This window comes from Ornithorhynchus anatinus, chromosome 10, assembly GCF_004115215.2.
Source record: "Ornithorhynchus anatinus isolate Pmale09 chromosome 10, mOrnAna1.pri.v4, whole genome shotgun sequence".
Lineage (NCBI taxonomy): Eukaryota > Metazoa > Chordata > Mammalia > Monotremata > Ornithorhynchidae > Ornithorhynchus > Ornithorhynchus anatinus.
Window position 1 is genome coordinate 11,883,018 of NC_041737.1, and position 25,635 is coordinate 11,908,652.

Below are 25,635 nucleotides of genomic sequence, written 5' to 3' on the forward strand. Positions count from 1 at the left end.
TGATGAAGCCTGTGAGCCCCCCAGCCCGGGACCACCCGATGACCCCGCATCTCCCCCAGCGCTTAGACCAGTGTTGTGAGTTCAAGGGGAGAGAAGCAGCGTGGCTTAGTGGAAAGAGCCCGGGCTTTGGAGTCAGAGGTCATGGGTTCAAATCCCGGCTCGGCCACTTGTCAGCTGTGTGACTGTGGGCAAGTCACTTCACTTCTCGGTGCCTCAGTGACCCCATCTGTAAAATGGGGATTAAAACTGGGAGCCCCACGTGGGACAACCTGATTCCCTTGTGTCTACTCCAGCGCTTAGAACAGCGCTCGGCACATAGTAAGCGCTTAACAAATACCAACAGTATTATTTCTGCTGGGCCCCCAGGGCCAGGACAGTCCTTCCAGGATCAGACCACCTGAAGGGAAGGGGGGGGATTTCCAGGGCTTTCTTCCGGGCCCCCGTTATCCCGCTGCAATGGAACATTCCGCCGGGGGGGGGGGGGAGGGAGGGAGGAACGTCGGCCCGGCGACAGAATCCGGGACCTGAGGAACGGCGTTCCGGGAAGCGTCCCGCCCCTCTGACGTCACCGGCGGCGCCGGCCAATGGGCGCGGGGAGGCTCCGGCCCGGCGGCCAATGGGAGGCGGCGGGGGGCGGGGCGAGGCTGAGGCGAAGGAGGAGGAGGAGAAGAGGGAGGAGGAGGAGGAGGAGGAGGGGAGGGCGGCGCGGTGGCGGCGGCGGCGGGTGGGAGGTGGCGTCGGGGCCGATGTGTGGGCTGCGGGCCGGGGCCTGGCGGCCGGGATCCCGCCGCTGAGTCGCTGGCGGAGCCCGCAGGTGAGGACGGGGCAGCCGGGGACCCGCCCGCCGCCCCTCGCGCCCCCCCCCCCCCCGCTCCTCCTCTCCTGTCATGGCCGCGGGGGCGTCCTCCCCGCTCCCCCCCCCCCCCGCGACCCACGGGAGGCCACCCCATTTTTCACTCCCGTCGCTCTCCCCTCCTTCAGGCCTACGATGGAGCGCTTACTGCGGCGCCGAGCGCTGGGCTAAGCGCTCTTCCGTGCCAGACCTCCTCCAGGAGGCCTTCCCAGATTGAGCCCTCCCTTTCCCTCTGCTCCTTCCCCTCCCCGCAGCACTGCTGATCATTTATATAGATTTAGGCCTCCCTTTATTTTATTAAGGATGTGTCTGTGATTCTCTTGATCTGTTTTGAGGGTATTGATGCCTGCCTACTCGTTTTGATGGGGGAGCGCTGTACTAAGCGCTCTTCCATGCCAGACCTCCTCCAGGAGGCCTTCCCAGATTGAGCCCTCCCTTTCCCTCTGCTCCTTCCCCTCCCCGCAGCACTGCTGATCATTTATATAGATTTAGGCCTCCCTTTATTTTATTAAGGATGTGTCTGTGATTCTCTTGATCTGTTTTGAGGGTATTGATGCCTGCCTACTCGTTTTGATGGGGGAGCGCTGTACTAAGCGCTCTTCCATGCCAGACCTCCTCCAGGAGGCCTTCCCAGATTGAGCCCTCCCTTTCCCTCTGCTCCTTCCCCTCCCCGCAGCACTGCTGATCATTTATATAGATTTATTATTCTGTTTATTTTATTAAGGATGTGTCGCTATTTATGATTCTCTTGATCTGTTTTGAGGGTATTAATGCCTGCCTACTCGTTTTGCTGTACTAAGCGCTCTTCCGTGCCAAACCTCCCCTCCAGGAGGCCTTCCCAGATTGAGCCCTCCCATTCCCTCTGCTCCACCCCCTCCCCACAGCACTGCTGATCATTTATATAGATTTAGTCCTCTCTTTATTTTATTAAGGATGTGTCTGTGATTCTCTTGATCTGTTTTGAGGGTATTGATGCCTGCCTACTCGTTTTGATGGGGGAGCGCTGTACTAAGCGCTCTTCCATGCCAGACCTCCCCTCCTCCAGGAGGCCTTCCCAGATTGAGCCCCCCTTTCCTTCTGCTCCACCCCCTTCCGACAGCACTGCTGCTCATTTATGTAGATTTATTCTTCTCTTTCTTTTATTAAGGATGTCTACGATTCTCTTTATTTCATTAAGGATGTGTCTATGATTCTATGGATCTTTTTGATGGTATTGATGCCTGCCTACTTGTTTTGATGTGGGAGCGCTGTACTAAGCGCTCTTCCATGCCAGAGCTCCCCTCTTCCAGGAGGCCTTCCCAGATTGAGCCCTCCCTTTCCCTCTGCTCCGCCCCCTTCCCCTCCCCACAGCACTGCTGATTATTTATATAGATTTATTCCTCTATCTATTTTATTGAGGATGTGTCTGTGAGTCTATTGATCTGTTTTGATGGGTTTGATGCGAGCACTCTACTAAGCGCTCTTCCATTCCAAAACACCCCTCCTCCAGGAGGCCTTCCCTCTGCTCGACCCCCTTCCCCTGCCACAGCACTTGTGTGTATTTGTATATATTATTTATTATTCGATTTTATTAATGATGAATCTATATCTATGATTTTAAAATCTATTTTGATGGTATTGATACCACTACTTGTTTCGTTTTGCTGTCTGTCTCCCCCTTTTAGACTGTGAGCCTGTGGTTGGGCAGGGATCAGCTCTATCTGTTGTCAAATTGTACCTTCCAAGCGCTTAGTACAGTGCTTTGCACCCAGGAAGCGCTCATTAAATTCGATGGAATGAACGAATGAAGCCCCGGTGGGAGGGGTGGGTTAAAAAATTTGGTGGGTCTGATCTCTGTCGATGCTCTTTTTTATTGTTATTTTCGTCGCTTTGAACGTTTAAAAAATAATGATGATGATGGTATTTGTTCAGCGCTTACCATGCACCAAGCACTGTTCTAAGCGCTGGACCAAGTGGACCATCGCGGTGTCACTACAAATTGTGGGATTAGGGAGCAGCGGTTGTTTCACAGAGTCATGCCTGTAAACAAGTTCAATTGACTTTGCTCCTGACTGTGAAATTTGAAGCTGGAACGCATCCTATTTGAAGCGTATTGACTCAGAGTAGGGTAAGGAGCCAGCCGCCATGACTCCATAATCCTGTAATGGGCCTTTTAGCTGCCTTTTGCAATCCTGTCGCCACCATCCCGAATTTAGGGAGACGGCTGGAAACGAAATGTCCGTGTTTGGTATTCATTTGTGCACTTGGGGAGAAAAAAAAAAAATCTGATGTCTTGAAAGATTCCAAATCTCCACCCAAAAATCTGATGTTTCGAAAGATTCCAAGTTTCCGCCAAACAATCTGATGCTTTGAAAGATTCCAGATTTCCACTCTTGTCGTTGAGCGTGTGTGGTACGGTATTTCGCTGTTAGAGTTTTTGGGATATGGGTAATTCATTGCTGGTGTAGAGTAAATTGTAAGAAACTCCAAAAAATGGTTTCTAGTTATTCTGCTGTACCCTCCCAAGTGCTTAGTACAGTGCTCTGCACACTGTAAGCACTCATCGATTACCGTCGAGACTTAGTGGCAAGAGCACGGGTTTGGGAGTCAGGATGTGGGTTCTAATTCCATCTCCTCCACTCATCTGCTGCCTGACCTTGGGCAAGCCACTTCTCTGTGCCTCAGTTACCCCCTCATCTGTAAAGTGAGGATTAAGACTGAGCCCCGTGTGAGACGATCTGATTACCATGTATCTAAGCACCCCTGTGCTTAGAACAGTGCTTGGCACATAGTAAGCGCTTAACAAATACCATCATCACTGATTTTGGGAGGGTTAAAATATCTGGTAATCAAGATCTGGTGTTAAATCCATAAAAGTGTTTATTCAGCTAAGTCAGACTCCTTGTGACTAGTGGTAGATGTGCTTCCATTTAAAGGAATGCCAAATTATTCCTTCACAAGGAATGTGTCTCTGAATTTCTCCAAGTGATCATTACACCTCGCCTTAGACCACCGCCACCCCCCCACAAATTCCCTGGAAGTCAATGGCTGGAACGGACCGTAAAACATAATTCACTTAATTGGTTTTCAAGCAGGAGCATACTAAAACCCTCCCAAATAAAAATTCCCTGGAATCTAAATTCAGTGCCTTTTTTTTCTCTCCCCAGGCCGAATGCCTTCTGAACTCTCTGATATTTGCACAGCCTTACATCACTAGATTGTAAACGCCTTAAGGGCAAGGACTGTGTTTACTGGACTTGCCCAAGCCCATAATTCCATAATAATGTTCTTCACAGTGGAATACCATTGATTAACTTAATGTCAAAAGCTCACAGCCAGTGTGACTTGCCTCCCCAAGGAAACATTAGCCAGAGCGGGACCACCCTTAAAAGAGTGAGTGAGTTAAGGAGACAGGAGAATCCAGGATGATTCCAGCGTTTCTCTCCAAAACGGAGAGTGACAGACACCTTTGATGACACTCAGAATTATCCCCAAACCACTTTAGGTCTTGGCTCCCCAGAGATTTGGAAATGAAGTGGGGTCTTAACCACTGGGGAAGATAGAAATAACTGTGCAGTCTCTCGGATTCCCTCCCTTTCCCACAGGAGCAGGGAGTACCTGGGCAGGATGTGATTTGAGTCATAGATTAGAACTGACTGTTCTGGACCCCAGAAAAGTTATAGCTTGGTTTACTGAACTGCTTTGTGGCTTCTTATAGGCTTCCACCTCCACTTTCCAAGATGATAATTGTGGTCTTTGCTATGCATTTACTATATGTCAAGCACTGTTCTAAGGGCTGGGGAAGGTACAAGAGAAGCAGCGTGGCTTAGTGGTTAGGGCACGGGCCTGGGAGTTAGAAGGACCTGGACACTAACCTCGGCTCTGCCACGTGTAGGCTGTGTTACCTTGGACAAGTCACTTTACTTCTCTGTGCCTCACCTCCTCTGTAAAATGAGGATTAAGACTGTGAGCCCATGTGGGACAGGGACTGGGTCCAACCTGATAAATTTGTATCTTCCCCAGCGCTTTAAACAGTGCTTGGCATCATTTACCATCATTTTTATTAGTATTAAATACGTTTTTTAAAAAAAAGATGATCAGTTTCAACACAGTCCCTGTCCCACACCGTGCTCACAATCTATGTAGGAGGGAGAAGTGGTATTGAATCCCCATCTTACAGATGAGGTAACTGATTGCTCGTGATCACACTGCAGGCATGTGGCAGAGCTAGAATTAAACCCAGTTCCTCTAACTTCCAGGCCCGGTCTCTTTCCACTAGGCCATGCTGCTTCTCAGCACTGCCCAGTGAAACTAGAATCTGTCTGCTCCCACATTCCTCCTTGCTGTCATCTTCATCATCTTTTGGCATTTGCTAAGAGTGTACTATATGCCAAGCACTGTGGCAGATAGACTCAGATAAGACACAGTCCCAGTCCCACATCAGAGTAGTGTGTTAGGTAGTTAAGAGCTAGCAATAAAAGTCGGGGGCACTTCCTTCCTGTGAGTTTACATACTAATATAAATGGGGATGGGCAGGCACAGATCAGATACATTCATTAAAAGCAAAGTCAGAAAAAAAAAAGGTAAACAAAAATCTGGGCATCAGCGAGGGATCCTGCCGACTGCAGCTAAGTGATCATTTGCCATAGCCCCTGCTCTCTTCCTAGAATTATCCTGTAGAAGTTATGTTTTCTTTTAAAATTCACCAATGGTTGTGAAGAAAGGACCAGTAGGTAGAAATGTAGGCATGGGTGAGTCTCTTCTGTGCAGAAATTTAAGGGACTGAATTCCCTCACCTCCCGCAATGAGGAAGATGAAAAAAATCTAGTCATAATAGGAGATTAAATTCCTGAGTAAATGGAAGAAGGAGGTTTTGTAAAAAGTCACGCTGTCCCGACAGACACCTATTCAGTCTCACATCCAGTTTCAGACTTAGAAGTGAAACAGACCTTGTTTTTTCTAGAAAGAAAGCCCCAGGAATTAATCTCTACCCCTCATATTTGAGGATGACAACTGCCATAGTTAAAAGCTGATGTATTGAATATGACAGCAAAGTCTAAGTCAGAGCCCATCATCATTTTCCTACTTAGATACTTGTGGAATCTGTCTCACGGGTAGCTGTTCTGAGAAGGAACTGAAACTCTTGGTGGTTCTGCCTCCTTGCCCGTGTGGCTGATAAGTGTCTGCTCAGAATGAGCTGCCCTACCTAGTTGAACATTCAGCAACGAGCCCTAACCCCAGCCGTAACAGATGGGTAATCAGGGGTATTTACTGAGTGCTTTATTGCTTGCAGAGCATTGTACTATTGCATGTAGAGCCTTCTACTAAGGATTGGTAGAGTCCAATACAGCAGATTTGGAGACGTGTTCCCCGTGCACAGTGAGATTACAGTTTAGAGGGGAGAGAGATGGTAAGAGATGGAGATGGAGAAGCAGCGTGGCTCAGTGGAAAGAGCACGGGCTTTGGAAGCAGAGGTCACGGGTTCGAATCCCGGCTCTGCCACTTGTCAGCTGTGTGACTGTGGGCAACTCACTTAACTTCTCTGGGCCTCAGTTACCTCATCTGTAAAATGGGGATTAAGACTGTGAGCCCCACGTGGGACAAGCTAATACCCCTGTGTCTACCCCAGCGCTTAGAACAGTGCTCTGCACATAGTAAGCACTTAACAAATACCAACATTATTATTATTAATATAAATAAGTATATATTTGTCAGGCATGCCAATAGCCAGTTGGATAGCTCAGCCCCAGGAGTGAGGAGTTCCCATTTAATGAGAGATTTTCTCCTTCTTCTTATAGTATTTGTTAGCAGTTACTAAGTATCAGGCACTGTACTGTGCACTGGGGTGGATAGAAGCTACTCAGGTTAGAGACAGTCCAGGCCCTCTGACTCCCAGGCCCGTGCTTTATCAAGTAGGCCACACTGATTCTCCCATCTTCAGACTTTCACATCCAGATCCATGACATTCCATGTTGGGACTGTACAACTCGCCTTCATCAGGGTCAGTTAGCAGTAACTAGCTCTGACTCTGGAACCCCACATAAAATGTCTTCATACAATAAATGGAGGACTCAGAGACAGGAAAAAATGTTCATGGGATTCAGGTGATGGTCAGGGTTGACTACCCCACACGGGGGGGGGGGGGGGACCAGAAATCATTCATTGCTGCACCCTCTCAAAGGGAAATCTCATTAGTTATCTGATAGCACCACCTGAAATAAAGCCAATAACAGAAGGAGAAGTGGGAGAAAAGGAGGTGGGGCCGAATGAAAGGGAAACTCCTGGAGCTATAAGGAAGAGTATTCTTCATTTGAGTCCAGAAGGGGTGTGGGTGGAGAGAGAGAGAGAGAGAGACTTTTTTGCTAAATTGGGTGGGATTCCCTGGAGGACTTCCATAACTCAGAAGAATTCTTCTGGAACATTGTGATGCAGTAAGAGGGGCTTGGGAGATGGGCTTAGGGTGGGGCATTTGATATTGGATTGCTTTTAGACTGTTGCTCAAATAGCCTGCTGTTTTGGTACCCTCTAGGCTGAATGCTAAGGGTTATTTAGGTCTTATACTGTATTGGTGCCTTAGAAACTAAACTGCATTGCTTGATGATCTATTGATTTATTTTAATTGAAAGATTAGATACCTCTAGGGGCTGTGTGAGAATTATTTTCATGAGAAGACTAATTCTGCTGTAGGATGGCATGGAGAGGAAGGGCTGTCTCAGTTCCCTAAAACCGGTCCTCGAGTAGCAAGAGTGGCCGTCAGATCACTCAAAGCTTCCTGTGCCGTTAAGTGTTCAAATTTGAAGGGCAGGTATTGTGGCAGTCATTTAAGGTATGTAATTTGAGGGACTAGCACCTCCACAAACCACACTTTAACCTTGACAGAAAATCCAAGGGTGCAAGGATGATGATGATGATGCTATCTGTTAAGTGCTTTCTATGTGCCCGGAGCTGTACAAAGCGTTGGGGAGCGGGGAGAGAGAAGCAGGTTCTTGGGGCACTTCCTAACAAGTGGCTGGGGGGGTCATTTTGGCTGGGAAGAGGGTTGGAGTGACCTTCAAGGTCACAGGACCCAGTGAAGTCTTAAGACTGCGTTCTCAAAGATGGGTGGTTAAGGCTTAAAATGACCTGTCTTGCAAAGTTGACTTTTCAAGATGTAAGATGGGGGTATATATAAAAGCAACGAAGTGTGTGTATATTTCAAGCTATGGTGACTGTAGTATTAAGTGCTTACTATATGCCAAGCACTGTACTGACCATTTGGGTAGGTAGACGTTAATCAGGCTGGACCCAGAAGCTGAGTCCCGTAAGTAGGACAGAGAACAGGTAATTGGATCCTTATTTTACTGGGTAAGGAACTAAAAGCATCAAAAAGTGAAATGACTTTCCTGAGGTCACACAACAGGCAAGTGGATGAGCTGCTATTAGAACTCAGGTCCTTTGGCTCCTGGGCCCGTGCTTTTTCCATCAGGCCATGCGTCTTCTGAGGAGACGGGTATTCTGCAGATGAGTTGGAAAGTAGATGAAAACCGTCTTGGAGGACGAGCTGTGCAGTCCCGACTGTCCAGATGATTGGTGTCGGAGGAGCAGATGATGAATGCAGATTTTATGGAAGCAAGAGGTCGCTGGAGGTTTTGAGGCGTGGAGAGATGTGGGGGAGAAGTTCTTGTGGCCAGGGAATGTGTCATATTGTATTCTCCCAGGTGCTTAGTGCAGTGCTCAGCACACAGTAATACCACTGATTTGAGGTAGAGAGTGAGGAAAAGGGCTGGGTAGACGCGGGACTTCAGCTCAGGGGCCATGGGGCTTCACAGCACGGTCTCCCTGCCCCACCTCGCACCCCACCTTTATTCTACCAACATGGCCAACTGCTTGGGGCACTATGAAGGTGCTGCCCACCCCTAAATCACTGGTGCTAGATTCATCCTTTGAGGGGATACTGGCTTAAATTGGGGGTGAGGAGGGCAACAGGAGAGGGACCTGCACAGCCCCAGAGATGAGTTAAACCACTCATGGGGGGATGGGAGCATGGTGGGGGAAGAAGGGATGATTGATACAAGTAGGTGCTAATCACCACCCTTCCCACCAGCTGTAGCGATTCATCTCAGTGCCTCAGGGGGGAATCTTGTAGATCCTTGGCTGGAGGAGGTCATTGAATTGATGGTCTCAGTATGTGTGTGGGGGTGGATGAGGAAATGGGTGTGGTGTCTGAGGGAGTTGTGGATTAGGTGAAATGGGAGATTAGAGGGGTGTTTTCCCCCCTTAGGGTGCTAGAAGGAATGAGAAAACTCCCCCGCCACAGCCTTTTCCTCAGTCAGGCAATCGTATTTATTGAGCACTTACTATGTGCGGTGCACTGTACTAAGTGCTTGGGAGAGTACAATACAATAGACGCATTCCCTGTCCACCCCAGGCTTCCCATCTTTAAACCACTTTGTCGTTAGAGCGAGCTGTGGGGCACGGCATGGAGAGGGAGAGAGGAGAAGCATGCCCAGAAATGCCACTTGGTGGAGGTTGGATTCTCCAGCCATGCAAAAGGTCGTCTGGCTGGGGATGTGGTGCACACCGAGAGCGGGCAAGCCTCCTTTCCATCTCTGCTGTCATTCTGGCTGGTGACAGCATGACATCACGTGTGACATCTGCACCGTGTCAGGAATGGCGGTGAGACGGCTTTAGGTGGCCTGACTTCTGGCTAGTGTGGCCCTGCCGGAGATTCAGTATTCTGATTCAGAGCCTGCGCCTCGATTGGCTGCTCCTGAGTTGAAAAGGAAAGTTCAGAGATCCAGGAGATACTGTGGAGGAAAGGAAGCAGTGTGGACTAGTGGATAAAGGAAGGACCTGGGTTCTGATCCCAACTCTGCCAATTGTCTGCTGGGTGACCTTGGGCAAGTCACTTAACTTCTCTGTGCCTCGGTTCCCTCATCTGTAAAATGGGGGTTTAAGACTGAGCCCCACGTGGAACAGGGACTGGTGTCCAGTCTTTGTGTGAATCCACCCCAGCACTTGGTAAAGTGTCTGGCAACATAATAAGCACTTAACAAATGCCACTAGTAGAGAAGCAGTGTGGCTCAGTGGAAAGAGCACGGGCTTTGGAGTCAGAGGTCATGGGTTCGAATCCCATATCTTCCACTTGTCAGCTGTGTGACTGCGGGCAAGTCACTTCGCTTCTCTGTGCCTCACTTCCCTCCTCTGTAAAATGGAGATTTAGACTGTGAGCCCCAAGTGGGACAACCTGATACCTGATTCCCCTGTGTCTACCCCAGCGCTTAGAACAGTGCTCTGCACATAGTAAGCGCTTAACAAATACCAACATCATCATCACTGTTTTATTTCTTAAAGGAATTGGAGGTAGCGTGAATGTTTAAAGACAGTGGAAAATGATGCCGAGGCCATGGGGCTTTTGGGGCGAGGAGGATGATGGTCACTTAAATGAGATTTAAAGGGGCGAGGAGGAGGTAGACCACGTTTTAAATGGATGCTTAGCAATAAAAACTGGCCATAACTCATTGAGTTTCCTCGTGGACATTTCAACGGCCTTATATGAGATTGAAAAGCATATAAATGCCACTCGATCAGCCTAACATTAAGCATCTACTGAATGCAAAACGCTGCTGAGGACTTGGGAGAATGCACTAGAATTAATCAATGGCATTTGAGTGCTTACTGCACTGCCTGGGAATGTACAAAACAACAGAGTTGGTAGACATGTCCCGTGTCCTCATGGAAGGAGCAAACAAACATATTTACATAGAATAAGGTCTTTAGTGGAACACATAGATATATCACTGAGTCCGCATATGGCAAGATAGCGGTAGGAGGCTAATAATCAGGGAATTCCTCCTGGAAGGGGGAAGGAGGGAAGGATTTCAGAAAGGCCATCCATGGAAGTGCATGGAAGGAGGAGGGGGAAGAAAAAATAGATCACAGGTGAGAATTGACAGATTCTTCTGAGGAGCATAGAGGGCAGGCTGAATAGCAGCAGCAGGTGCAGAGGGCAGATGAGTAAAGCAGAGCTCTCTGCTGGAGAGACTTGAAACCAGTGGTCAAGAGTATCTGTGTCATGAGGGAAATGGGTAGCCAGCTGAGGTTTTTTTGGAAGTCGGTTGTGAATAGATGATCTTGGCCACAGAATAGTGAAGACTGGAGGCGGGGAGACAGGTAAGGAGTCTGATACCATACAATGAGAGCTCAAGCAGCGTGGTGATCCTCTGGGTAAAAAGGGAGGGAGGAGCCAAACAAGTGTTGTGATACGATTTGATGCCAGGCTGAACGTGAGTTAAAAAAAAAAAATATTAATTTCCGGCAGTTGAGCTGCAGGCTTCTAAGGCAGGGAGTAAGTGTCATCAAAGATGGGTAGAGGGGATGGAAACAGTAACTTTTTTCTCTACATTGCAGATATTTAACCGTCAATCTTATATCCTTCATTTTTTTTTTGCGTCATTTAATTGATGTTGCCACGTCAGATAGTTTTAAGAATCCCCTTTTGAAAAAGATCTTAGTATTCTTTTAAGGAGACATTGTTTCTGAGAACTGAACCGGGCATCTTGCAGGCCTCTCCCACTTGGATTTAGTTTCCCCCCTCTTTCCGATCAGTTAAAACCAGGGTTTCCATTTAACTTGTTCACTGTCTTATTACAGGCCCGTCCAATTCTGGGTCCCTGCTCAGGGCAGCTCTGTTCCTGACCCATCTTCTGGCTGCTCTCTGGGATTTGCAGGATTTTAGGCCCACCCCATGGCAGAAACCCTGAAAAACAGCCTTTTAGCACAGACCATGGGGTCAGGCTGCCAGGAAGTAGTGGCGCCTGGCTGTTACTGTTGTTCTTGAAAGAGAAAAATCATTCCTTTGTGTCCCTTTTCTCCTGTCCTGTATTCTTTTCCTCTCTATCCTTGGATCGAGATCTCTGCTAGCCATCACTGTATTTACAAGAAACGGAATTGTGCTCACCCATATAATTCCCTCATAGTCTATCATTTTTAATGTGTGGGGTATCTTAAAAAGTTTTATTATTAATTTGCAGCTTTTAAAAATTCAGCCCATGTGTGGGCAGGGAACATGTCCACCAACTCTAGGCAACTAAGCACAGTATCCTGCAAACAGTAAGCACGCAGTAAATGCCACTGAAGTGTAACAGAAGGAGTAGCCGCCTCAAAACGCAAACCCTCTGTGACGGGGCACAACTGATACCTCACAGAATGTCCAGTCCTAGCCCCAAAATGGGAACTGATTCTTTCTAGAAACTCATATACAAACTTCTGTAAAGTCACATGGATTGTGGAAGAGAATTAGGAGGAAATTGTATGAACTTAAAAATATAGGCAACATAAAATCCACCGTGACTACCGCATCTGCGCTCTGCAGCCCTCCCAGCCTCCCGTCTCTCCCCACTCCATTCCGTCTTGACTCTGCTGCACCAGTCGTTTATCAACAGAAATGTTCAAGTCTGCCCACTCCTCAAGAACCTCCAGTCACCTCCGCATCAAACAAAACTCCTCACCAGTGGCTCTAAAGTACTCAATCAGTTTGCTCCATTAATCTCCTTCAGCCCAGTCTGCACACCCTGCTCCTCTAGCCCCAGTGAACTTTGGATGCTGAGAATCAGGAAAGGCATTTTGGAGAAAGTGGAATTTCAGAAAAACTGAATGTCAGCCTTGAACTATGACTCAGTCCGTCTCGTATGACAAACACTATGTCACTGCTCCGGACAGAGGTTTCCAGCTCGAATGGTGAATTCTGGCTATGTTCTCCGTTCAGTTGTATAATTATAAATAGCTCACCCAGTAGTCTGGCTACAAGAGGGATGACGGTGAGCCTTAGGCATTTACCATAGAAATTGAGCGGGGAGAAAACAGATCCTCAAGAAGGGTGTTGAAGGTAGAAAATAGGGGTTATTGGATGTGCATCCTTCAAGTCTCGTTTAGTTAGTACCCCATGTGTTGTGATGGTGTGGGATTTGGCCCATTGATTCACTTCTTGATTCTGTGGGTGTCACCCTATTCCAACTCAGACTCCAGACTGAGACTTCAATCAATCAGTTGTGTTTATTGAGCGTTTACTGTGTGCAGAGCACTATACCAAGCGCTTGGGAGAGTACGATATGAGAGTTCGTAGGCATGTTCTCTGCCCACAGTGAGCTTACTGAACGGTCCCCGCTTTCTATAAACCCCTTCCTAAGTTCCAGGTGGCCCCTTTAGTTAGAATTGTTTGGCAGAACTCTCGAAGTCTTGCCCCCCAGGTTGAAACTTTTTGTCATTTAGGTAAAGGGCAATCAATTTTCAAATATGAAACTACTTGTGCCCCTGGAAATGTACTCTTTGTTGAAACAGAAACTTAAGAGTCAAAAGGAAATTGATTCAGTTCTCGAAGTTACTTTTCATGATGTTTAGCTAATGTCTAAAAGAAGCATGTTGATAAAACTACTAACCTTTTTTTCTGTTTTTTCTCTTCCTCTTTGTGTATTGGTCTGCTGGTCTTTGTGTTTATGATGCTTAACTTGACTTTCCTGGTGTGCTTACTCCTCTCTCTTTCCCTTTTAAATGTGCATGTAGAATTTCCCTGGGGAAATGGGAAGCGTTTTGACTCGATGGGGAAGAGTGCATAATTCCTCCTGCCTTTGGGCATTGCCTGAGGTTTTGTTGACCACAGCCTAGAGCAGTAACTTTCCAGTTTAGACCAAAACCTGCTCTGTGAAGGGAAACTAAGCGGCAGGGGAGGGCTTTGAGTCCCAGGAGAACGTTAGTTGCATTGTGTTGAAATTGTACTTCTTACCTCACTTTCTAGATAGTGTTTTGGGCAGGGTTCGCTCATAAATTCATGTGGGGAATGTACTCCAGGAAGAAGAGTGTTTAAGCAGGATATTTGAAAGGAGACCCTGGGAAAGTCATTTTTGTGCCTCAGTTTCCTCATCTGTATAATGGGGATTCGGTGCCTCTTCTCCCTCAGACTGTGAGCCCCGTTGTGGGACAGGGATTCTGTTTGATCTGATTAACTTGTATCCACCCCGGCACTTAGAACAGCCCTAGAACGAGAAGCAACGTGGCTCAGTGGAAAGAGCACAGACTTGGGAGTCAGAGGACGTGGGTTCTAGTCCCAACTCTGCCACTTATCAGCTGTGTGACTTTGGGCAAGTCACTTATCTTCTCTGTGCCTCAATTACCTCATCTGTAAAATGGGGATTAAGACTGTGAGCCCCATGTGGGACGACCTGATTACCTTGTATCCCCCACCCCCCAGTGCTTAGAACAGTGCTTGGCACATAGTAAGCGCTTAACAAATGCCATCATCATTATTATTCATTCAGTCAGTCATATTCATTGAGTGCTTTCTGTGTGCTATACTGTGTACTAAGTGCTTGGGAGAGTACAATACAACAATAAACAGACACATTCCCTTCCCACAGTGTGCTTACAGTCTAAGTAGTGTCGCGTCGTAAGCACTTAACATGTCTGCCGACTTTGTTATATTGTACTCTCCCAAGCATTTAGTACATTTAGTGCTTTGATAAACTGGCTTTAAAAACACCATAAGAAGAAGATAGATTCTGACAACCATGGTCTGGAGAAGATTCTCTTCTTTTGTTTCAAAAGGAAGATGTAGGAATTCAGGCAATGCCAGACAGAGGCTTTGGGCTACAACTTTTGAGGAGAAGGGTTAGGATAATCAATTAACAGTATTCATTGAACACTAATCCTTTTATGCCCACATGCTTAGGTAACTACTTAACTCTTTGTCTTGTCTTATGCTTTCCAGTCGTCTCCACATCGTTCCCAGAAGGCCCACCTCCATCTGCAGTCGTTCTGGGAGTGAATCCATAGAGTTTTCTTGGTAAAAATCCGGAAGTGGTTTACCATTGCCTCCTTCCGCATAGTCAACTAGAGTCTCTGCCCTCGACTCTCTCCCACGCCGCTGCTGCCTATAGGGAATACTTAAGTGTTATTCATCTTCTATCTGTCTTAAAATCTAAGGTGGACACACTATGGAGAACAGGTTTCACCAAATGCACTGGTAAATTAATTTCCTGTCACTGGTGGAGAGATGACATTTCATAAACATTGCCAGAGTATTAACCTTCATTCAGTTGTATTTATTGAGCGCTTACTCTGTGTAGAGCACTTTATTGAGCACTTGGGAATGTACAATACTGCAATAGAGAGAGTCCCTGCCCACAATGAGCTCACAGTCTAGAGGTGGGGAGAAGGGAACTACCTTCAATGTAGTTCCCTTCCTTATTCCAGTCGAAGTAACCAGCTCATCATTAGTCAGCTGGTGATAATCCAAAAATCCTGTGAATGGATTATAGTGTAGTGGAAATGGTATTAACTAATAACTCTGGTATTTATTCGGTTGCTATACGCCAGGCACCGGGGAGATACAAGCAGATCAAGTTAGATACAGTCCCTGTCCCACGTCAGGTTCAGAGTTTTAATCCCCATTTTACAGATGAGGTAACTGAGGCACAGAGAAGTGAAGGGATTTGCCCAAAGTCACACAGCAGACAAGTGGTTATCGTGATCATGTCGTCTTGCTTTTGTCCGTCTGTCTCCCCCGTTTAGACTGTAAGCCCGTCATTGGGCAGGGATTGTCTCTATCTGTTGCCGAATTGTATATTCCAAGTGCTTAGTACAGTCCTCTGCACATAGTAAGCGCTCAATAAATACCATTGAATGAATGAATGGTGAAGGTGGGGTTATTAATCATTAAATGCCCACTGGGTGTCATGCATTGTCCCTAGAAGGTATAAAATAGACACACTCCCTATTTATACTCATCAGTCATATTTATTGAGTGCTTGCTGTGTACAGAGCACTGGAGTGAGAGTATAATATAAGACACATTTCCTGCCCTCAACAAGCTCATAGTCTCTTTACAGAAGACAGTCATAATAAAAATTGAATGTACAACTGAATGAACTTATCTTTGTGTCCACCCTTATTTACCCATCACCTGCTCACTTCCCTTCTGTTGCTCTGACCTAATGGCAAGAGCACGGGCTTGAGAGTCAGAGGTCGAGGGTTCTAATCCTGTCTCCTCCCCGTGTTGGCTGTGTGGCCTTGAGCAAGTCACTTAACTTCTCTGTGCTTCAGTTACCTCATCTGTAAAATGGGGATTGAGACTGTGAGCCCCATGTGGGACAGGGATTTGCCCAACCTGATTACGTTGTATCTATCCCAGCACTTAGAACAGTGCTTGGCACATAGTAAGCGATTAAATACCATAATTTAATTTTTTTCTTAACTGAAATTAAGCATTTAGACCACTGAGGTCAAAGAAAATTGCTGAGGTCTCACTTAAGCTTTGTGAAGTAGTCACAGTATGACTGAAAAAGCCTCCATTTCACTGTCTCTCTCAGCTTGGTCTGGTCACGTGGAAAATTTCTGGCAGCTGCCTTTGAGAAACAATCAATCAGTGTTATTTATTGAGCACCTTCTGTGTGCAGAGCACCGTACTAAGCATTTGGGAGAATACAATATAGAGTTGGTAGGCATGTTCTCCGATCACAAGAAGCTTGCGGTTTAGAGGGGGAGACATCAATTTACAGATACGTATGTAAGTGATGTGGGATGAATCCCAAATGCCCCAAGATTATTGATCCAAGTGTATGGAGGCAGGAGGGAGTTAGAGGGGAAAGGAGGGCTTAATTGGGAAAGGCCTCTGGGAGGAAATGTGACCTTAAAGCTTTGAAGGTGGCTGGCATATTTGGAGCGGGAGGGAGGACATGGGGAAGGGATCTTGGGGAGAGTTGAGATTGGGGCACAGTGAACAAACTGGTAGAATTAGTAGACACGTCCACAAGGAATTTACAGTCTAGAGACTCGTGTCTTTGAGCTAAATGACTGTTGGGTGGAACCAAAAGGGTTTGGGTTCTCCAAGCAGGTTGGCGGATAAGACGGATCGCGATTCAGCGGGATAACCGTTAGGTCTAGACCCGGAACGCTCTCCCTATCCCTTCTTCCTTCCCTGCTCTCTGTCTCTACGCCCATGATCTGTCTCAGGTTCATCCAAGGGTCTGTTTTCCAGCTAGGTGACAGGATTAGTGGGGCATACCTTTGTAGCATTTTTCCATCACCCTTTTCTCACCAAATCAATGCTGACAATTGACATACTGTAGGGAGTTTCCTCCCACCCTGATGGAATCATCTGGCGCTAATGTGACAATGTGTGTGTGTGGGGGGGGAAGAGTGGGATGAGAAATTAACCAGGTTTGTTTTTTGTTTTTCTGAGAAGGGTTTTGTAATATGGAGAACAGTAGTCTGTCAGATGTGATAGGAATTCCAGGCCGATGGGAATGTAGGAGTAATAATGTTGGTATTTAAGTGCTTACTATGTGCAGAGCACTGTTCTAAGCGCTGGGGTAGACACGGGAATCAGGTTGTCCCACGTGGGGCTCACAGTCTTAATTCCCATTTTACAGATGAGGTCACTGAGGCACAGAGAAGTTAAGTGACTTGCCCACAGTCACCCGGCTGACACGTGGCAGAGCCGGGATTCGAACCCATGACCTCTGACTCCAAAGCCCATGCTCTTTCCAATGTAGGAGTAAGAGGTCAGCAGTGAGAGATGGGAAACGAGGCCCAGTGACTAAGTAAGTTAGTGTGAGAATTGGGGCGTTATTTAGGGGGAGAGCTGATTTACTACCTACAAAGCCAATGTCAGGGGTTTCTGCTTGATGTGGAGAAGAATGGGCAACCACCAGAGACATGTGAACAAAACAATATTTTAGGAAAATGATTCAGGGAGCCAAGGGAAGTATGGACCGGATAGGAGAGACAAAGAACCTGCTGCACTAGCTGAGTGTGAATCAGAGCAAGACCAGGGTGGTGGCCTTCCCGTGGAGGGGAAAGGACAGATTCTGGAAATATGGAGGAAAAATTGACAGCCTAAATATAGAGGGGGCATTTGTGTTGGGGGAGCATCAAGGGGAATGCCAAGCTAAGAGGAGAGGATTTGCAAAGGAAGCTGAGTTGAGCACCTTGAGTTTACAGCCTGGGCTGATCTGTAATTGTAGATATGGCCGGAAGGCAGGGGGATGTGCAAGAGGTTAAACTGGAAAGTCATCAGCATAAGTAACTTCCATATCCGGTTCATTCAAGTGTCTGTCCTCCAGCCAGGTAACAGGATTAGCTGGGTACACCTTTGCAACAACTCCCCTCCACCCTGATGGAATCATCTGGCTTGATTAACTGGACCAGTTGTGTTGGGGTGGTGGAGGAGGAGAGGGAGGGCTGCCCAAAGTGGCCACACATCTCTTTGCCATGAGCAGTGTATTAAGGGGTGGATGAACAGCACATTCAGAGTAGGGCTGGCCTGGGAATCAGAGGACCTGGGTTTTAATTCTGGCTCTGCCAATTGCTAACTCTGTGACTTTGGGTAAGTCATTTAACTTCTCTGTGCTTCAGTTTCCTCATCTGTAAAATGGAGATTAAATGCCTGTTCTCTCCCCTACCCCCGCCTGTCATTAGACTGATCACCCACTTTTGAATTATTTGGTTGGAGCTTTGAAATTCTTTAATATACACTGTTGTCTTAGTGACCAATGTGCCTCAGAGGATCAGTCTAGCAAATCTAAAGTGTGTGTATACCTGATTAAAAAAAAAAAAACTTAGATTTTTAATTTATTCTTCTATTTGAAGACTGAAATTCCCCACCAGATAGGCATTTGTGTGGGGGGGGAAGGGGACACCCCTTCCCCGTTCCCCCAGCCCCCCAACCTTTCTCCCCAGTTGCAGTCCCACAGTAAGGACTATCTCGTTATGTACTTATTTGCAGCACCGGTACTGTCTTTTTAACTTTGCTTCCTTGTCTCAATTCTTACGAAGCTTCTGCGGAAAGAGGCTTCTCGTTTCTTGATTGCAGCGCACCATGGTGGAGTATCTGTGGCAATTGCTTCCGGGTTTTCAGATGGGATGTTCTAACATCATTACATGGTTGTGCTGAAATCACAATTTTGAGGATGCTGGGAGTATTTCAGAATTATATCTTCTGACTCTTACATAATAACTACATCATAGTAACAAAGGGCATTGACAGTAATTTGGGTTACGTGAGTAGACCAGATGTGGACCCCAAAAGTGTCTTCGTCCCGTGTGAACCACCTGCGTTTTTTCTTCAGGGATCTCTTTGCAAAATGTGGCTCTGGGTGATACGAGCTTTCTGTGTCCTCGCAGTCATCGATTTGGGAAAAGGTAAGGCTTGGATTAACTCATATCGTTGAATAAATTGCTCCGGTCTAGTTCATTTTTCCTTAGACTGTGGTACTTAACTCTAGACTGTAAATTAATTGTGGGTAGGAAATGTATCTGTTTATTGTTGTACTGTACCCTCCCAAGCAGTCAATACAGTGCTCTGCACAGGGTAAGCACTCAATAAATACTATTGAATGTGATTGAATGAATGAACTGTAAATGATTTCCCAAACTGAGTACCATTTTTGGAAGAAATTTTTCAAACTAGCACTCTTTTACTTTCAAAATGAAGACTCAAAAATTTTGAAAAGCGAATTTCTTGCTCTTTAGGATTTCATCTTCCAGCCTCTGCTCACTTCTGTGGATAGGCTGATCCCCTTCCTTGCCTCACTGTCTTAATAGTGGTCCTCACCTAGCAAGATGAGTTACTTTGGCTTTACTGGCTTTCACTTAATGCTCTTGCCTTTTCTTTTTCCCCCATGCCCCCAGTGGGAGAACAAATGTTAGATGTCGAAGGGAAAATGCCATCTTTCTGACTCTCAGAAAGAGTTTCAGAAGACCTAGAGGCTCTCTTTGGGACCTCCCTCCCCAATACCGGGAGGTGAGCAGGGAATCTAAAAGCCCCTGGTCCAGGCTGGGACTCTGGGGATGACTGGCCACTTACGGAGGTTCACCAATCCTCTAGTGATACATATTGAATGCTTACTGTGTGCCAAGCTCTGTACTAAGCCCTTGGGAGAGTACAGTACGATAGAGTTGGTAGGTATCATCCCTGTCCTTGAGGAGCTTACGGTCTGGGGAACTAGCACATTAAAATTACAGGTAGGGCGAAGGAATGTACTTAATTGTACGAAAGTGGTGAAATGACTACCTGAGTGCAGTGGTCACTCGGAAGTGCTGAAGTGGTAGGAGGTTGGGAAGGTGAGTAATTTTGAAGAAGGTCGTGGTAAAGTATGTGTGTCATGGGGGTTGGTTTTTTGCTTTACTGTTTTAAAGAGCCTCGAAGGTGGTGGGAAGTAGTGGTCTACCAGGTAATGGGAGGGAGTCCCAGGCAGGAGGAAATAACTACCTTAGTAAGACCAGGAAAGCCCAGAACTAAATAAAAACATCAAGATTCATTAGTTATAATAATAATGATATTTGAGCACCCATTGGATACAACAGATTGTACTACGCCTTTGGTAAAGTACAGTGTTTAAACTTTGAGGGAGGCAGATATAAACGTTTACCATCAGTGGATTACAAATGATGGAGGTATTGAGCGCCTATTATGTGCCAAACACTGTGCTAAGTGGTTATGTCAGATTGGAAACAGTTCCTCTGCCATTTGGGCCTCACAATCCAAGAGGTAGGGGCAGTGGTTATTTTCTCATTTTACAGATGGGAAAACTAAGGCACAGAGGTTGTGACTCGTCCAATTTCCCACAACAGACAAACGGTGGAGCTGGGATTAGAACTCAGGTCCTCTGACTTCCAGGCCTGTGCCCTTTCCACTAGGCTGTGCTGCTTTCTATGAGTTGATTATTCAATTTATGTGCTGTGAGGAGGTATAAATAAAATACATAAATTCTAGAGATGGCTGTTAGGCTAATGTGACTCTGGGTGTTGGGGATTAATCCAGTAAGGCTCATTGGAGGAAGTGGGGTGTTAGGAGGGTTTGAATAGAGTTGTATAAATCACAGGCTTTCAGGAAACTAGAACGGCCTTAAATCAACCAATGGTATTTGAGTACTTACTGTGTGCTGAGCGCTCTACTAAGGTCACAGGGGAGCTGATCCTGACAGCCAAACCGAGGATGTGAAAACTATTTCAAACAAGGATTTGGCCCAGATCAGCCAGATCCAGAGGGCAGGCAACAAGATGAGCTGGTCAGGGGGCACAAGCCATCAAGCACGACTTGTGAGAAGCAGCGTGGCCTCGTAGATGGAGCATGGGCCTGAGAGTTAGCAGGACCTGAGTTCTAATCCTACTGGCTCTGCCACCTTGAGCAAGTCACTTCACTTTTCTGTGCCTCAGTGACCCCTCTGCAAAACGGGGACTAAGACTGTGAGCCCCACATGGGACACAGACTGTGTCCAACCTGACTGGCTTGAATCTTCCCCAGCTCTTAGCACAGTGTCCGGCACATAGTAGGCGTTTAACAAATGCCATTTTAAGAAAAGACTGGTTTTTAGACTGAGCCCCATTTGTGACTGTGATTAAGTCCAATGCGAGCATACCTGTCCTCCCTAGTACGGCGGTTGGCTCATAAAAGACATTTAATAATACAGTTGTATGTTTGCCTGGAGCGTGGAGTCTTTGAGGTAGGAAGTTGAGAGATCTAACTGAATGGTGCACCCGCCCTCTGTTGGACAGCCCGTGTGACTCCCAACACTTTTCTCCTCTACCAAAACAAAAATCATAGAGTTGTGAGGAGCCTAGTTCTCTTAGAATCGAGGGATTATGCACCCAGCGAACCTTGTAAGGGAAACTTTCACTCTGGTGCACAAACCTTGACCAGTACTAAATATATCCTTCATCGCTTCCTTCATTGAATTGTACTGCACTGTGTGCAGCGCACTGTCCTAACACCTTGGGATGGGGTAGAAAGTACAAGAGAGTGGTTCTTATTGAGTGCTTACTCTGTGCAGGGTGCTTGGGAGAGTATAATACAACAGAATTAGCAGACACCTCCCCTGCCCGTAATGAATTTACAGTCTAGAGAAAAACAGTCCATGTCCCACATGAGGCTCACGGTCTTAATCCCCGTTTTACAGAGGACAAGTGAAGTGACTAGCCCGATGTCACATAGCAGACAAGTGGCCAAGATGGGTTTAGAATCCAGATCCTTCTTCCAACCCTGCTCTGTCCACTCGGCCATGCTGCTTAGTTGCCTCTGAGTTGGTAGACACAGTTCCTGCCCACTAGGAGCTTAGTGTAGTCACATGTGAGGAATTCCCTAATGCCAAAAAGTAGAAACATTTGTTCCGAAAGAAAGTACTGGGTGTCCCGAAATGCCTTTTGTAGTCAGTGGTAGTAAAACTGGTGAGCAATCTAGTTTCAGGATGACAATATCTCTAAGAAAGGCTTTGGATTTTTTTTTTTTGACTTCCACATTTTAACGTGCCTTTCTTTCTGGATTCATTTACAGGAGGACTTATTAAACCATGTGGGCATATTGTTCCAGAATCAGCAGTCTTAGAACTGGGCTCTAATTTCACAGCCATTTGTATTCTCTATGAAGAGTGCCTGGAAATGAACTATGAAGATGCAAGCCACATTTTCTGGAAAACTAAAAACAAACATGTTCCAAAAGAGCAGTACACAGTTTTAAATAGAACGGCTTCAAGTGTTACTTTTAATAATATATTTTCATTAGATAGTCCTCTGACATGCAACTTATTAAAATATGGCCAACTTGAACAGAACATCTATGGGATCCAAATCAAATTGGGATGTAAGTTTGTTTCTCTTTATTATGCCTCTTTAGAACTTGAAATAGGCTTGATCATCTAAGCATCTAGGACTATTACCACCAACATCTGAAAGTATTTTAAGTGCCGGTAATGTAGGTTTTTGAAATCTGAGTCTGTCACAGGGCAGCCACTCCCTTCCCGCGTCAGTACTTGTGCTTAGTGGTTGAGATGGATGACCTTATCAGTGTACAGCCATCCTTTCCTTCACCCCACTCTTTATATGCCACAGTCCATCTTATTTTTCCTGACTTTACATATTAAGTCGGTCACCCCTGGTAGAATATGAATGCCCTCCCGGCAGGAAATACGCCCGTGTTTACTTTTTCTTTCCAAGCACCTAATGTAGTTGACTGCATTCAGTAAACACCATCGCTACCACCACCGAGGCTGCAAGGGACTACCAGTGCTCGTCCCAAGTTGCCAGTAGAATTTCTGTGGGCCCATGGCACCACTTCCATCTGGCCACCTTCTTGGCAACAGGAACCCTTATTGGTCTCATTGGTCTAAAGATCTGTGGTAACACTGTGAGCCCAGAAGTGGCGATCGTGCCTCAACTCTGCTTTGCCCTGGGAGAAGAGTATTCCGCTGAGACTCGCTGCAAGGCAGCCAAATCTCTCGGATCAGCTGACAGTCAAAATCAGTAATCAATTCTCATCAGTAATCACCTTAACAAAAGTCCCCCAATTAGCCACCTTTGACAGAGGTTTTTGGGATACTGAAATGCATACTTGGGATGACGCTTGGGTTAGTTCTGCACTCTTGGCTTCTCTTCACCCTGTTTTTTTCCCCCAGCCCCTTTCTCTTTCTCTCTCTCTCTTTCTCTCCCCCTCCCCCCTTCTCTCTCCTCTCCTTTCTCCTGTCTCTCTCCTGTCTCCTCTCCCCTCCACACCCACCCCTGTTGTAATCAACAGTTAAGTGTACATTGAAATTCACTCGGCACCAAGTGTAATCGGTACAGGTATAGGCATGAACTGGGCAGAGCAGGGAGATGTGATCATGGGGAAAGTTGGACAGAAAACTTCCAATTTGTCCAAAAAAAAGGATCCCCTTAAAGAGTTGTTATCCTCTTGTATATATCATGCCTGATTTTTTTTTTTCCTGCTAAGTTAAATTCTGTGTTCCTGTAGCAAAGTATGGCTCATTTAAATATTAATTATTTTTTACAGTGCCTCCGGAGAAGCCTACAGGTTTGCACTGCATGGTGAATGAGAATGAAAAATTGCGATGCTGGTGGAATCCTGGAAGGGAAACCTATTTAGATACCCACTTCACATTAAACTACAACTGGTACATAATTTGTGTAAATGAATCAAACATAATCGTTGATCTTTGTTTTAGAATCACTTTACCAGGATAAATTCAGCTTTCTGTACGTTTCTTTCATTTGGCTGTATCTTCACCTTGATTGATTCCTCTCTATTTTAATCTGCTCCTTTTTCCACTTTGGAAAGGAAAATCCATCAGTGTTACATACTTACTGTATATGTAAGCACTGCTATATTTAGCACTACTAAGCACTAAAACATTTATTCTCATATCCTACGTTTAGCAGTTAACTCTTTTTTTCCTAACCCACAAAGGGTGTGTGTGAATAAATATTCTCATCCAACACATTCGGTTCGATAAAGGATGGAAAGCTTTTTTTGATTACTTTAAAGTGGATATTAGCTATTAAAAAAATTTGCTCAAATCTCACTAGTCTAATACCTATCACTATTCAAGTGTGGTTTGGGTTTTTTTTTTAACTTAGCCCCATAATATGTCTTTTACTTTTCTTTACCTTTTGGTTTAGGTCTGGGCCAGGGAATAATGGCACTCGAGAAGTCTGTGTCCCACCAGAAGGCGTCAATAACACTTGTATATATTCAGGCTTCGCTGTGTTCTTCATCTACACTAATGTCTGGGTTGAAGCGAAGAATGACCTTGGCATGGTCACGTCTGATGTGATCACCTTTGACCCCATAGATATTGGTAACTATAAAACCTGAATTTTGGGGTAATTCAGTCAAAATAAAGTGGCCTATCAGTGAATCGAAGGAAGCTGTTTGCTTTTTACAACATAGTGGTAACTGGGAATTCTTTTTGTTCCTGACTTTATTGATTGTGATTTTAAGCCCTTACTGACGGTAGAAGTCGTCAGCCCTTAGTTACAAGGGTTCTCATGATCTAATATATGCTTTTTAAAAAATGACCCTGTGGGTTTACCCAAAAGGCTGTGTAGTTCCTCTCAAGGAAGCCGTGCCTGTTAAGAATTAATACGCTTAATGGATGGTGTGTGGAAAATGGAGAGAGAACCTGGAAGACCACTTAAGTGGGAGAGAAATATATTCATCAACTAAGCAGTGTAAATATTGTTGGTTTTGTTCTTCAGTGAAATTTAACCCACCAGATAATTTATCAGTTGACCGATCAGAGGAACTCCCCAGTATCTTGAAATTATCGTGGGCCAACCCATTGCCTCAGCTGGGGATAAGTCTGAAGTATAACATTCGCTACAGGGCCAGAAACTCCACAGCCTGGACCCAGGTAACCTTTGGAAAGACTCCATCAAGCTTCTGAATTGTAACACTGCAAGAAATATCTCTCTGTCTTAGAGATAAGTTATGTGCCTGGGCACATACGGTGCTGAATAAGATGGTGTTAATATAAGAAACATAGTAGAGAGTGGTATAAAAGTAAAGCAGCAGATGCAAGGGGTGGGGAGGAAATGTCGGCGTCTTCATCCCAGCGTGGCAACCTGTCCAGAGGATACCGCCCAGCTCTAGAAATTAGGGGACCTGCCAGAGTACAGTGCAAAGAAGGGAGGTGTTATCCACTGAGGCTCTGCCATCAGTAGGGAGAGGCCTCTATGCAAAGAATCACTGAAGGTTTTTCCAGCAGAAATGCTGAAAAATAACAGGTTGTTACGGCCATTTAAGGTGGCGGTGGCCACCAAGACAAACATCTGCTATGTCACGGTGCTACGGCACCAGGGTACCACACTGCAGTCATCTTTGCTGTAAATGGATCCTGCACGTAAATCTCTGTGTGTACTTCATAATGTGGTGCACCCCTGTCTGTTGGCGTGTATTTAAAACTCCTGTGGGTGCAGTACAATGTGCTGTGCACATGAGGTGCAAAACGAGTGATTTTCCCTGTCTACAAGGAACTCCAGTGAAAGTACTACAAATAATC

At 46.0% G+C, this 25,635-nt stretch overlaps 1 protein-coding gene across 1 annotated transcript in view; it reads left to right on the forward strand.

Moving 5' to 3' along the window:
* Positions 1-708: 708 nt before the first annotated feature.
* IL6ST (interleukin 6 cytokine family signal transducer) overlaps positions 709-25,635 on the forward strand; it is a 41,338-nt gene continuing 16,411 nt past the window's right edge. Inside the window, exons 1-6 of the mRNA XM_029074257.2 lie at positions 709-814; positions 18,934-19,006; positions 22,137-22,442; positions 23,628-23,748; positions 24,254-24,432; positions 24,833-24,987. Of these exons, the coding sequence (XP_028930090.1) occupies positions 18,949-19,006; positions 22,137-22,442; positions 23,628-23,748; positions 24,254-24,432; positions 24,833-24,987 (819 nt within the window). The 5' untranslated portion in view covers positions 709-814; positions 18,934-18,948. The remainder of the gene's footprint in view (positions 815-18,933; positions 19,007-22,136; positions 22,443-23,627; positions 23,749-24,253; positions 24,433-24,832; positions 24,988-25,635) is intronic.